This window comes from Rhinocladiella mackenziei (genome assembly GCF_000835555.1).
Source record: "Rhinocladiella mackenziei CBS 650.93 unplaced genomic scaffold supercont1.2, whole genome shotgun sequence".
Lineage (NCBI taxonomy): Eukaryota > Fungi > Ascomycota > Eurotiomycetes > Chaetothyriales > Herpotrichiellaceae > Rhinocladiella > Rhinocladiella mackenziei.
Genome location: NW_013550603.1, coordinates 495801 through 510389, shown reverse-complemented (window position 1 = coordinate 510389; position 14589 = coordinate 495801). Strand labels below are relative to the sequence as shown.

At 50.4% G+C, this 14589-nt stretch overlaps 4 protein-coding genes across 4 annotated transcripts; 2 read left to right on the top strand and 2 right to left on the bottom strand.

Annotated features, from left to right (window-relative positions):
* Window positions 1-5: 5 nt before the first annotated feature.
* Window positions 6-3226, top strand: Z518_01986 (uncharacterized protein; the record flags this gene model as incomplete). The annotated part of the gene is made up of 2 exons (XM_013419015.1): window positions 6-1486; window positions 1543-3226. 2 exons carry the CDS (start codon window positions 6-8, stop codon window positions 3224-3226), a joined length of 3165 nt encoding a protein of 1054 aa, XP_013274469.1.
* A 789-nt stretch (window positions 3227-4015) lies between these two features.
* Window positions 4016-5500, bottom strand: Z518_01985 (uncharacterized protein; the record flags this gene model as incomplete). The annotated part of the gene is made up of 1 exon (XM_013419014.1): window positions 4016-5500. The coding sequence occupies one exon, from the start codon at window positions 5498-5500 to the stop codon at window positions 4016-4018; it is 1485 nt and encodes a 494-aa protein (XP_013274468.1).
* A 1905-nt stretch (window positions 5501-7405) lies between these two features.
* Window positions 7406-8353, bottom strand: Z518_01984 (uncharacterized protein; the record flags this gene model as incomplete). The annotated part of the gene is made up of 1 exon (XM_013419013.1): window positions 7406-8353. One exon carries the CDS (start codon window positions 8351-8353, stop codon window positions 7406-7408), a length of 948 nt encoding a protein of 315 aa, XP_013274467.1.
* Window positions 8354-8920: 567 nt separating this feature from the next.
* On the top strand, window positions 8921-10612 carry Z518_01983 (uncharacterized protein; the record flags this gene model as incomplete). Its single annotated transcript, XM_013419012.1, has 4 exons — window positions 8921-8938; window positions 9061-9639; window positions 9696-9839; window positions 9893-10612. 4 exons carry the CDS (start codon window positions 8921-8923, stop codon window positions 10610-10612), a joined length of 1461 nt encoding a protein of 486 aa, XP_013274466.1.
* Window positions 10613-14589: the final 3977 nt, after the last annotated feature.

Below are 14589 nucleotides of genomic sequence, written 5' to 3'. Positions count from 1 at the left end.
CGGTCATGGATCTATTCGGCGCCCCCGAAATATGCGTTGAGGAACAAAATTCGAGAGACATATCTAAATATGTGCAGACCACGCTGGCACAAATTTTTGCCCACCGCGACGCACGAAAACAACTTGAGTCTGCAATTTTGCACAAAGCGGCGGGTAACTTCTTGTGGACAGCACTCATTCTCCCAAAAGTGGCCCACCGGGGACGCAGTGGGTACCGTCTCGATACAATTCGAGAAGAAGTGCAGAATAGCTCTCCAGAACTCGGACAGGTTTACAAGGACGCATTGGCGAAAATACCAGCTTCAGAAAAGCTAAGCACGCTACGTCTGTTTCGATGGGTCTGTCTGGCGGAAGAGCCGCTTTCCCCTGCTCAAATGCGCGATGCCTTATGTTTCGATGCCGAACCACCACAACAAGGGAATAGCTTCGCGGCATGGACGGCGTCTGAAAACTATGTTGAGACAGAAGAGCAAATGGAGAAACAGATACGAGCACTGTCAGGCGGCCTTGTTGAGACTACCAGACAAGGCCTTGCTATCGTTCAATACATTCATCAATCGGTCAAGGACTACTTTCTGCAACAAGGCTTGCAGCATCTTGAACAGTCCGTTGGACTAAGAGGTCTGAGATTGGGACTCGAGGCTACACTTGCGCGATGCCACGAGCTCATCTTCAAATGTTGCATGCATTACGTACTCACCGACGAAATACGTCAACTCTCCACCCAGGAAATGAAATCAGGACCAGATGAATATCCGCTGCTTCGATACGCTGTCACAAGATGGCCTTCTCACCTCAAGAAGGCTGATATTGACGGCACACTACAACAAAGTCTCTTGGCATATTTCCAATGGCCTTCGAATCGAATCTTGAATCAATGGCTCTCATTATGCTCCAAGAAGTTTCGTGCATGTGGCCTTGGAGCCGGCGTAGACATACTCCATGTGGCGTCCTATTATGACCTCTGTCACCTTGTGGATGCCGTAGCTCGTCGAAAGGATTACAAAATGATTGATCCCAAGGACTTGAAAGGTTGTACACCCCTTACCTGGGCAGCAAAGAATGGGCATGAAGCCGCAGCGAAATGCCTCATTGGTCATGGAGCAGACGTGAACTCTCTAGATGCTGAGCAACGGTCCCCTTTGTGGTGGGCTTCGAATTTCAAGCACTCGAATATGATACACGTCCTGATTGGTTCCGGAGGAAATCCTGATCTGCAAGATGCGACGGGTGGTACAGCACTGTACTGGGCCGCGACAAATTACGATCATGCGACTGTTGAAGTATTGCTCTCAGGAGGCGCAAACCCGAGTGTGCAAGACCACAGGGGCAGGACACCGCTCTACTCAGCTGTCCAAACTTACTTTGATTGGAATATCTCGGGAATACGAAGAATCGTCAAAAAGCTGCTTGAAAGCGGAGCACGGCCAAACAAGAAATTGTCGGAAGACCAACATTTACTCGAGTGGGCAATACACTTCGACTTGTCGGATATTATTGATCTTGTTCTTCAGCTCGATTGTTTTCAAAAGATGACAGCAGGAGGGCATTGGCGTTCTTGAAGGCTTTGCAATATAGAAACGTCCCAATTGCCCTCAGATTCGCTGAATCCGGAATCAATGCTCAGAAATTTACAGAATTCAGCGGCAAAACCCCGATAGACTACGTTCTTGCTGTCCAGCTGCCGGAACTGGCTGAGGCCCTCCTTCGGAGGAAGAATTGCGACCCGAATGGCTGCGATCCTCGAGGAATGACCCCCCTCATCGCCATTGCACGGGAAGGACGAATTGATATGATGAGATCTTTGCTTGGCTTGGGTGCCGAGGTGGATTTATCGGATTCGGACAACCGAACACCTTTGTCGTACGTAGCAGGCCGAGGACATCTGAACGCAGCTCGATTCCTCATTGACACCGGCGCGAACCTGGATTTGAAGGATAAATATGGGAGGACGCCATTGTTCTGGGCAGTTGAGGGCGGGCATCAAGCCCTGGTGGATCTGCTACTTGAAAATGGTGCCGACCCTCGATCCGAGGACTCATCAGGCCGGACGGCATTATTTTGGGCGGCAAGAGGAGGTAGCAGTGACGTGATGAGAAGTCTCCTGAAGAAGGTCGTGGACGTGGAGCACCAAGATTCGAAAGGGCAGACTCCTCTGTGGTGGGCTGTAACCCATCGTCAATTGAGTACAACAGGAGATCTGCTCGCCGGAGGCGCAAACCCCAACGCAGTGAGTTTGGATGGCCAGAGACTGCTTCTATGGACAGCATCTGCTGGCTACCTTCCCGGGGCAAAACTTCTTCTCCAGTACGGCGCAGATGTAGATGCCCGAAATCATAGGCAACAGACTGCGCTCCTTCTGGCCGCAGATAATGGCCACGCAGCCCTGGTGAAGCTCCTGCTGGGATACAAGGCAGATTCAAAGCTACAAGATTCGGATGGCTTTACACCGTTATCGGCTGCGGTCAGGAGAGGCTTTGGGGACGTGGTTGAAGCTCTCTGTGAATTAAGACGGTTCAATAATGGAGATCCTACTGGGCGGACACAGCTTTTGTCAGCAGTGATGACGGGCAATGAGAACATCGCCAAGCTCCTCTTGAGCCATGGTGCGGACGCCGACTGTCGAGGATATCGAGGTAGAACTCCGCTCTCATTTGCCTGCGAGTACGGATATGATTCTTTGGTGGAAGTCCTGCTGGGATATCATGTCGATATCGACAGCCGAGATGAAAACGGCCGTACCCCCCTCTGGTGGGCAGCGACGTGTGGCAGGACAATGATTCTGGGGATCTTGCTTAACAAGGGCGCCAATTCGAGCATCGCCTGCAATTCAGGCGACCTTCCGATCTCGAAAGCTGTGAATAATGGGAACACCACAGCCGTTCGTCTTCTCTTGAAGCACAACCCAAATCATGTCTCAGATCCCGAGTCCAGTCTGGCACTCTTAGGACTTGCGACAGACAGTTGTGACTCGGCAATGGTTCTGGTATTGATTGAGGAGGGTGCTGACTGCAATATTACCCTGCCGTCGGGCTACACGCTTTCGTCATGGGCTGCGAAGAATGGTTTTCTTGACCTGGTAAAGGAATTAGCCGCCAGGGGAATCGATCTTTGGTCTACTTCTGACCAGGATGGTCTCACAGCCTTTGATTGGGCTGTGAAAAATGGATATGGAACTGTAGTACAGTTTTTGCTGGAGACGCCCATGTCCACAGGCCCATCTTGAGCCTCAAACTACTATCGAAGACAAGGATATGAACGATCTTCCTACAGAGCATTCGTAAAAGATCACCCGGAGAATGATCTCCGAGCAGATCCTCATACATCGTTCCACAACCCGCAGGATATCAGTATGCAATGACCTTCAAGCAGGATTTCTTTCCATCCGACATATCCAAAGTACTAGTGCAGAGCAGCAAGGGCAGGCAAGGCGCCCTCACCAACCATCTTCCTTCAGTCCTGCCCCTGTCCGCATGAATGATGGCTTCAGTGCAGTTACGCGGTGACAGAGCTCGAGCCATCATTTTGAGAAGGGGTGGGGTACTTGCAGATCTCTCTATTGGCAGGCTATCATGTCTGTCACGAATTGGGTTCTGACAAGTATATAAGTCAAGAGGTCCAAGTTTCTGTCATGAAATAACAGGATTCTTGGTCTTTTTGGGCGATCTCCAAGGGGCTGTGGACCTCTTCCTGACAATGTCCGTCTATACGTGAATAGGCCAAGGAAACTATAACAAGAAAGAATGAAATATGATCAATGAACGGCAAAGGCAGGTACTCTATGCTAGGAAATACCATGAGCAGACTCCGCAACTGAGAAGTACACACTATTGGGAGGTTTCCACAGTCTGACGGTTGCTTTGCAAGGCTTTCGCATCATCTATAAAGAGGCTCTCAGGAATGTGGCCAGTTGATAGAAAACAGAGCATTCAATACATCTCAACTTACACCCCGTTTGACAGCTGTTAATGGAGGCTCTCCCCAAAAATGGCATGTCGCCCCTCAGGGGGCTCCTTTAAAGTTTCACATGCACGGCCTTGCACTGAGTCATGCTCACCAATTCGTCGAAGCAGTCCTCTCTTCCGATACCCGACTGCTTGTACCCACCGAAGGGCATAGAATAGAAGTGCGTACCAACCGTATTGACCCAGACTGTCCCTGCTTGCACCTTGCGGACTGCTCTCTGAGCAGTTGACATATTGGTCGTGTAAATGGATCCCGTGAGACCATACTCAACCGAATTCACTTGCTCGAACATCTCGGCTTCATCGGTCCATTTCAACACTGACATGACGGGTCCGAAAATCTCTTCGCTCGCGATGGTCATGGATTGCTTGACGTCAGCAAAAATGGTGGGCTCCACGAAGTAGCCACCTTTGGTGTCTTCTGTGGTTGGAGGCTTGCCCCCCGTGACCAACCTGGCGCCTCCTTCGTGGCCGAGCTGGATATATCGGAGCACTCGGTCTTGAGCAGCTTTGCTTACCATGGATCCCATTGTCGTTTTGGGATCCAGCGGATTTCCTGGCTTGTAGGACTTCTCCAGTTTCTCCTTGACCGAAGCAAGCACATGATCGTGGAGAGACTCGTGAAGAAAAACTCGCGACGTTGAGCCGCAGGATTGTCCACACCACGCCCAGTTCATGCCCGCGACGACACCATCGACCAGTCTATCGATATTGGCATCTGGATATGCGATCAGTGCGTTTTTCCCTCCGAGCTCGAATGCAGACATCTTGAGCGTGTCCGCTGAAGCCTTTTGAATGGCTCTGCCAGTCGGCAAGCTGCCGATTAGGGTTATTTTGTTCACGATTGGATGCGAAGATAATGTCTTCCCACATTCAACGCCTCCCGACAAAATATTCAAGACTCCTGGTGGGAAGATCCCTCCAATTAATTCCGCCAATCGCAAAGCTGACAGCGGAGCCTGCTCAGGAGTCTTGGTGACAATAGTGTTACCCATCGCCAATGTAGGTGCAAGCTTACTCGCGGTAAACATGAGTGGGTGATTTGAAGCGACTATTCGAGCGACGACACCCAACGGTTCTCGCAAGGTATAGTTGAATGTTGCCTCTCCCAAATCCATGGTTTCACCCGTCACTGCTGGTATTAGGCCTGCAAAGAACTCAATGTTCTCCGCTCCAACGAGAGCATCGCCGGCCATAGTGGTGATTGGACTCCCGATGTTCAAGGCATCCAGCATGGCGAGTTCTGTCGCATGTTCTCTGATGACCTGTGCTGCCTTCTTTAACAGCTTGCCCCTTTCGAGAGGAGGAACAGCTCTCCAAGCTGGAAATGCTTTTTGGGCTGCTTGCAGAGCAGCCTCGGTGTCTTTGGCGCCGGCAAACGCCACTTTTGCCACGGCAGTGCCGTCCCCGGGATTCCAAGTTTCTCGATATTCTCCATCTTGAGGTTTATGCCATGCTCCATTGTAGTAAAGGTTCAGGTTTTTGGGCATGCATTCCTCTATCTTGGGCAACGTGTTGAGCAATGGAACAGTCATTTTGAACAATTTGTTTGGAGAGATCCAATATTATGAGGCCCAGAAAAGAGCTGTTCTTCGATTCTTCAATGACCGGGTTTTGAGCTCAAAGGTGATCGTTGATAAGCTGGCAGATATCTATACGACTCAACCAGATTGATCTTGATGAACTCGTTAATATTGGCAAGCTGACAATGAGATCCTGCTTTCATAATTCCACTTTTTATACTGACAATATCCCCAGAGCCTGTAAGCTGACGACAAAACAAGATCTGATTGTCACTTGATCTGGTACTCACCCGAGATACACCCGGGGTACAAGTCTGCAATGTCTAGGGCATATGCCTACGGAATTGTGGATTTTAACAAGCACACCTGTCAAATGAGGAAAAATTTCATCAGTCCGCGTATTCCCGTTAAGGTCGACATTCGACAAAAGTTGACGCCAGCTTCAGTACGCCCAAGAGGGGCATCATTGGAGTTTGAAAACACCTATGACCGAGACGGTAACATCAAGGAGTCGACCTGGGTGGGGTGCATCATAACACGACCTGGTGCTCAGGACTAAGTCCAGGGAATGATTTGTACCATTCTAGTAAAATTCTCTCAAACTGGGGGTGCACATTGAGATGTATTGAATGCTCTGTCCCTTTGGCAACCGGCCCTGCCAGGCTGCCAGTATATACACATGCTTGGTTGACCCCTTTTCTTCTCCTATTTCTCCCCTCTATCCTGCATAGGGGGAATAACCCTTTTCCAAGTAAAGGGGCACTGCCCATTGTTCAACAAATTCTCAAGAATGTTAACCCGACAGTGTCTATTTCCTTTTCCAAACCTGAATATAGACAGTTGCACCATGGGCTTCATGGTGTCTTGAAAACTCAGAGACGCACCATACGGTCTCAGCCAAATGCCAAAATCATTGATCGAACCTAAAATTGAAAGCAAAGTATTGACTTGACCAGGGGCATGTATGTCCATGTAATCTCGAGAGAATCACTAGCCAACCCGCAAATTCTCGCCATATTCTAAGTTACAAGACACATATTCAGGTTCTTCCTGCCTCGGCCACCCGAGCACCTTCAATAGCAATCAGGAAGCGACACTTCTTCCGAAGCCTAGTTAAGTATTAGTGCCACGGCGTTGTAAAGACCTCCAATATACATGCAAAGCATTGCGTATCTTGAACCAGCGGCAGTGGTTGTAAGAACGACTGTCACAACACTGCAGATGAAGCCATGGGCACGGCACTGGCAGTGTACAAACGTGGGCCTCTGAAATGGTCGGAAGAACTCGAAAGGATTACCATAATAACCGCGCCAGATATCTAGATGGGTACTGTCACCCACTGTGCTGTTGTTGAAGTGTATCTTGTGGTCTTCAAGACGACTGGAATGAAATACGAGCGAAGTTGATTCAAAGATGTAAAGAACCAAGGACGTGGAGGATCTTTGCATCAACGAGAACGGCCTTGACAGATTGTCAAGACGTCAGCCTGTCGACGTTTTGCTGGATATTTGTCTCCCAGTTACGGAGGATTCGAACCTATGCACACTCAAGCCACTTTTCAGAGAAGAATTCATTTTTATGTTTAGGGGACAATCCAAGATAAGGAACACAAAGATACCGGCAAAGACTTGTGGAAATTCCTTCCATCAGTGCCAGCCATCTTACATGACCTTTCACTGATTTTTTGACGGCATTCTGGTGAGTGGTGAGTAGGGCAATCTTTGGCAAAATAGCTGGGGGTAATTATCTACAGCTGCGTTGCTACGGAATGGTTCTTGGGTGGGCTTTACAATCTTGCATGTGGCGTTGCGAGTTTCTCCGCTCCGCGATGATAATCCCTTCTATTCGGCATTCATCCCAGTTGCACTACCATCGATCGAAGCTGCGAGGAAGACCAAGAGATTCTGTGCATACGGGTTATATCTTCTTTTTCACTATTAACAACGTCCCTGGCACAACTCCCCTTACCCTCTCCTTCCCCTTCTCCACACCCGCCTCATGCAGTAGCCGTTCGATCTCTCTGCGAAGCATCCTCAGTACGTCACGCTCGGTACCGGCGACGTCTGGGTGGGCTTGTTGCCATCGAGTCAGGGCACTTCCGGTCGCCATCATCTTCTCGAACGTATCCAAATCCACCTCCGGTAGCCCCACGAAGAACTCCTCGTCGACATCCCAATCTTTCCGGAAGAAGGTGCTCTTGTCGAATTCCGAGACGGGCTGCCCCAGGGTCCAAGGGAGCGGGAGATCGACATAGCGGTTTCGAGCAAGCAGATTGCCAGGCACATAGTAGGGTTTCAAATGGCGCTCCTCGTGCTGGTCCACGGCGGCTTGGATGGCGGCTGCATTGGGCATGGATGGGTGGGCGCGGATCCCGCCACTGGTCCACAATGCGACGCTACCACCCGGCTTGAGGACGCGGGCGGCATGTGGCCAGAAACGCGACATGTCGAACCAGTGCGCGGCGTTTGAGGCGGTGACGAGGTCGACGCTGGAATCCTGGACGGGCGGTGAGAGGTCCTTTCCGAGTTCTTCGGCCGTCGAGACCTCGAAGCGGACCGGTTCGGACGTGGACGTGACACCGCCGAGGGAGCGAGCGGTAGTGATCATGCCTTCAGAAGGGTCGAGGCCGATGGCGTGGGCGAAGTGTGGAGCGAGCCCGTTGGCGGCGGTGCCAGGGCCGCAGCCGACATCGAGAAGGGTGTCGAACTGACCGCCAGTGGAGGCGTGGTGGTTGACGATGGTTTGATACAGGCTAGGATGGTAGTCGCGACGGATCTGAGCATAAGCTTTGCCTTGTTCCTGGTTATAGGAACTGAACGTCTTTTCCGTTGGAAAGGGAACGGGGGATGAACCAGGCTGGGACATAGTGAGCAACTATTCTCTCGTTCCTCGAGTTGCAGGGTGAGGAGAGTTTAGTAGTCGCCGGATTGGGAAGTATTTCGAGCTTGGGTTTCAAGAACCAAGGCTCGTCGAAAGCGAACAAGAAATCTGCCAATTGCACATTTCTGCCTCTCAATCTGATACTTTTGGAAGAAAGGGTAGAGGTGGGTTCGGCAGAAATGCAGAGATATTTATCTCGTGTTGGAGCATGCGAAGAGGAGAAGCCGGCCAATCAAAGCGTTTTGTCAAGACCGCGCGCTATGCCCGCTACAGGGGACGAGTGCGAACCCGGCACTTATGAGTATAAGGGGCGCTGGTATCTACTGGTACTTCAACCGTGGCCATCAAACGGCGACATTGCCGTCGACAACGAGAGCAACAGACTTCTCTCCGTATGTCCGCCATGGATGGCATCTGGCTTCGTTGCTGACGGCAAAGGAACGGGGGGCCGCTCTCATCTCAACCCCACCCTTCTCTGCAGGCGATCCTTTTTGAAATTTGAGCAAGTCTTCAGCTTTCCGCGACTTACGGTAAAGCCCCATCGACTCCATCATGGTGTACTATGGCGTGGTGAGCAAAGGCTGCCAACGCTGTCGTCAGCGAAAGATCAAGGCATGTTGCAATATGCGCCGCCCTTAAAATAACCCTCCTTCTGTTGCAAGCCCCTCCAACTCACCAATCGCCGTTGTCAGTGCGACCAGCGGAAACCGGGATGCTTGAAATGCGAGAAATCAGACAAGCAATGTCCAGGCTACCGAAATCTCGATGAAGTCCTGTTTCGGGACGAGTCTGAACGAATTATCCGGAAAGCTCGCCCAATCGAGCCGTCAAAATCGGTCTTGATACCAAAAACTCGCGTCATTTCTGTTAGATCTCCGACAAGCGGCGCACCGACTTCCGAACCCAAGTTGCTTACATCATCTCTATACCCTGTCAGCATATCCTACCCCCTTTCTCAGCCTATCAATGAACTCGGGGCTAACTTCTTCTTCACCAAATACACCTTCAACGAAGCCCCTTTTGCGAACGACTACCATGACTGGCTGACCCAGTCGTACTTTGAAGATGGACCCAGTCATGTTCTACGAGCAGCCATCGAAGCAGTTGGCATGGCGGGAATATCAAACGTCTCTCATGCTCCCCATGTCGCGTCCAAATCCAAAGTACAGTATTGCGAGGCCCTGGCCGCCCTGAAGCAGGCGTTGAAAGATCCTGTCCAAGCAAGTGCGGATACGACGTTTATGGCAGTCATCCTCCTCGGACTATTTGAGGTAACCCCAAGCGTCTTGATCTGGTATGAAGGGAACCGATCCTCACCGGCATACAGGCCGTCAACTTCGAACATTGGGATCGGTATCCCTATTGGGCAGCCCATGTCAAAGGAGCCACGGCCTTGCTACAGCTCCGAGGTCGGGAGCAGTTCACCCGGGAGCGTGGAGGACAGCTCTACATCCAGATCCGTTCTCAAATAGTAAGTCCTACTATCGATGTTCTAAGGCATGACCCGGCCTAAACATGTTGTAGCTCTTAGTCTGCATGCAGCAGCACAATGCCGTCCCTCCGGCCCTGGTGCAAACGACTTATGATTTCCAAACCAGCGCCATCAGGCAACAGTGGCAACATCGCCGTGTTGCCAGCCCAGGTTCCATTTGTGAGATTTCTTTCCGAATGGTCAACCTCCGAGCCGCCTTCAAAAACGGGGAGGTCACCGACCCACAGGTCATCCGCAAGACAGCGCTCGAAATCGACGGCGACCTCGAGGTCTGGAGAGCAGGTGTGCCACCGAATTGGAGATACACTACTATCGACGCTCCGGGAGCTGGTGTCGACACCTGCTTCGACGGGAAAAGTCATGTGTATCCTACCCCTTGGATTGCAGATGCTTGGAATAACTGGCGCATACTACGGATACTGGTCAACCAAATCATCGTTCAAAATGAGGTCCGTTCGAGTGTGCCAGAAAATGCACAGAAATCCATCGCCCTCTCCATTATTCGCCAGTCGTCCGCCGACATCTGTATCTCCACTTCTAGTTTCATAGGCACTCCACGTAAGTTCCCCCCAGTCCGCTCACGTGCCAGTACACCGCTAAACATTCTTCGTAGGTATCCTTTCTCTGATCCGGCCATTATATGTTGTGTCCCTGGAAGAGCTGAATGCTCGCAGTGTGCGTTCCTTCGCCGCACACCAATTGCGCCGCATCGGGGCATCGATGGGAATTCGACAGGCTGGCTTGATAGCTGATATCGTTTCGAAAGGTCTTAGCGAGTCTCCAGGGGACCTTGTCTCTGTGCCCAGTTGTCTTACGATTCCCCTGATACCTTGCTGCTAGAGGTAAGATGTGTTCTACTGTTTAGAGCCAACTTGTATTCACGAAAGACAAATCCCTCGTAGGAGCAGCATTCACGCCATCGAAATACAAAGTCGGAGGCCAATGCAGGATAGTTCTAGTGCTCTGAAACAAGCACGTATGTACGTTTTCACACTAAGATATTGGGTCTTCAACACTATTTGAGCATAATAGAAAATTCCTCATGAGGTCGGCGTTCACAAAGATGCCATTCGTAACTGCCTTTGGGTGACAAGCTGCCCTTGAAATTCAGTCTCTACTCTTTCATCAGGCTGTTGACTTGAAGGCAATCAAATCCCTATGTTTGCCAGTTTATGGTCTGTGCCGTACAAGACATTTGACTGCCTACCCCTATGTTTAATGTTGCAGATAGATATCTTAATGTGCCAGACACCCAATAAACCTCTCGCATCAAACTCCCAACAGTTAACACCGCATTTTTCGTCTCTCAATCTGCAGCCGCGCCCCACGCGCTCATCACGGATGGCATCTTAATGATGCTGAACGCGTCCTGAAGGGTTGCGCCGCTGATGGCCAGGCCGGGGTTGCCAAAGAAGTCGAGTAGAAAGCGCGGGACCACGAAACTGGCGAAGTATGGCTTTGCACACACTGCAACCATTGCTCTGAGAATGGAAACGGAAATCATTTTAGTACGCAGGCCTCGGCGCCCGTACCAGGGGCAAGAGGAGGCTCTGGTTCGAGCCATGACTTAAATCCAACCTCCCTACCAAGGATCATTCCTTGTGGCTCACAAACAGACACTGCAGAATCAAAAAGTGAACAAACCCCAAAAAAGGTTAGGAAAAGGCCAGGGCAACGATGTTGCCTCCTGTTGCTAAATGTCCCGTCTAACAGTTTCCAGTCGTACTCTCAATGTAGCTTGTTCAATATAATTGAAGATCTTCATCACATTCCACTGCTAGGTACTGTCGACGTGTCTAGTTTTGGTATCTCGCAGTTTCTCCCTCCCCTCTCCAGCTTCTATGAAGAAATTCTCGATCGCGGCTTCAAATCACCTTTCTCATGTCTTCAATTTCATATACGCCCCGTGACATTTTCCAAAGCCACCAAGGTAACGTGCTGCATGGACCTTTGGTAAAATCCAGTCACGTTGCTGTTCTCACATGACACCTCCTCCAGTCCGTGTTGTCGACACAAATCCCTCTTCGACCATTGCCTCTTGAAGATTCTGCTTCAAGTCTTGAAGGAAGTTATGTATTGCTTGGGACCGTGAATGCATCGTCATCAGCCCGAGAAGACTTGCTGTCTCAAGGCCGAAGACACAATCAGTATCGGTCTTTTTATTGTTGACCACGGAAAGTTCCGCTTCTTTGAACCGTTCACTACCGTCCAGAACCAAAATTGGTAGTCGGAGGATTTCTGTAGATGGAAGAACAGATTGGCCAACAAAGGAAAGTTCATATTGCTGACTAGGAGCGAAATAGAAGCGAGAGGAATGTAATGGCCTACCTCACTTCATTGCAGCTGATATGCGATTCCACTGCCCTAGAATCCATGGTACCTATAAACTCTATCGTGTCTTTGTTATCTGCGGACATTACTTGGAACCGAAATGTACTTAGGCCGTCTTGACGAGGACGTGGATCCCGCTATCTCGGCACCCCGTCATATTGGCTTCCCATGGTTGCTGAAGAAGAATTTGCCACTGGAGTATCCGTAATTGGAAGGGTTTCTGAGGAGTGCAGGTCGCAATCGTGCTTGAGAGTGATACAGCGTTGCTTGTTGGGATCATCTGTGCCGTGACGGTTTACTCGAGTTTCAGCTTGACCGACGTTCCTCCAAAACATTTCAACTTTGGCCCTCCGGGTTGGAGGCTGCTCTGTGATACTGTTGCTATGCACGATAACTCTTCCGCGATGAAAAATCTTCCGAAGGTTAATCAAGGCGAACAAGGTGAGGGGTCCTGCAATAACGAATGACACATAAAACAGTAAGGAGCGAAGGTGGTTTTGCTGGTTTAGGTTTTTGACTTGCGCTCGTCCCTGCTTTGCCGCAAAATCGAAAGCGAGAAGTCGTTTAGGAGAAGTGGTTCTTTAAGCGGTACCCTCAAGGTGGAATTGCATTCTTGTGAAAACGCCTCTTGGTTTTGGCAGAACTGGAAAAGGCCCTTCCTCGCTGTCCATTGCACAAGACTCAAGGCTTTGTTGCTCACGTCCAAACTTTCCTTTGTCCAGATAACAACGGCAATACCACCCAGGGCTCTCCAAGCCGATCGCAGGATTACGCAGCCACAGCTCAAAAATGGCTCAGTCATGGTTCCGGTCAATTAGCGGGTGCTCCAGTTTGAAAAATGGAAATGGAATTTGGAGAAGTCAAGATTCAGGAATCATAATTCGACGCCGTGGACTGCACCGGTTCACCGACAAGTTGGGATATGACCTCGCTTCTTTTCCAGATTTCCATCCTCGTTCGCTACAAAGTACGGCGCAGCACGCTGGCCAGACCGGCGGCAGGTGGAGGGGCTGGCAGACTTGAAAGACTCTGCCAGGTCAGACACACACTATGCGACGAGGCTCAACAAGACGTGGAGAGAACCGGCGACAGGAAATCTCAACAGGATCCACACAAAAGAGAGAAAACAGAAGCGGTGATTGACTGACCGACGGCTCGGAAAAAGAGTCCAGTCGAACTTTTGACGAATTAGCCTTATTCGGTCCAGATATGGAATATTCGGCCATTGAAGAAATCCGGCTTGGGACCCGGGTGATAAACATTCTTGTGGCAGTCGCCTTAATGTTTTCCGTATCCACCAGCGAACGCGGCCTCTGGTGGGAGGAAGGTGTATTGTACTGCATAGTGAACGATCACGTTCCCAAAGTGCCTCGTACTTGTGTTTAGCAATCCTCTTGTCCAGAGTAGATGGATTTCAACTCATCCATGAGCCGTGCAGAAGACGTTTATGACGATCAGCCAACGAGGGACATCAATAATAGCTGCTTTTGACACAAATTTCGAGCCGTCTAGCAGCTCCCGACTGACAAGTGGGGTCATTCTGGAGATTAGCCTGTGATCATGGGCCGAAGCCTGGAGAGCTGAGATCGTGGGTGGCGTAAGCTCTGGAATTGTTCTTTATGCTGCGGGGGATTTGGATGATGACTCTTCCTACGGAGGACACCACTGTACGGCTGGTCACCCAATGATTACCTTCGTCCTGCAATATTTCCAGGTCATCCATACCAGATGCGGGGGCAGCGATCTTGGTGTGGTTTCGGAAAATATGCGTAACCCATGGTGCAACGTCATGAGGACTTCGTCACCCTCGGCCTCTATGGCGCAGTGGTATGTGGGACGAACAAGAGTGCGCAGCCCATCCTAACAGTCATTCATAGGTAACCGTCGCATTTGTACCACTAGAATAGGTTTACCTATTCTTAAAGCCAAACAACGCGAAGACCACAAGTTCAAGGAATATGCGATGGACGGAGATACAAATTCTTTGTGATTGCCAATCCTTAGCAAGCCACAGAGAGACACGTGAGAAGTTGAGCTGTGCGTCCATTATTCGGGCAAATGCCTGATAAAATTTCTTGCCATTGACATCACTACCCCCCCATCCATTGAAATGACGTCGGGGGTTGCAAGGTACGCGGCAAGGTCCAGGTGTCGACAATATCTGGGAATGACCTTGCAAAAAGCTGGCCATTGGCGTCGATTGCCGGCGATTGCTGGCTAAGTGCGCTTCTTTCCTACGATGCCGTGCGTTCAGCACTCTGATATGACGCTTGGACTCTGCGTTTGAGCTTTACTCGAGTTGAAGTACATCCAAGCAAATGATGGGATCTTGGATTCGCATACCAATCATTGACCTCTCAAACTTCAATCCCACACGGACAGCTGTGGCGTTGGCTCT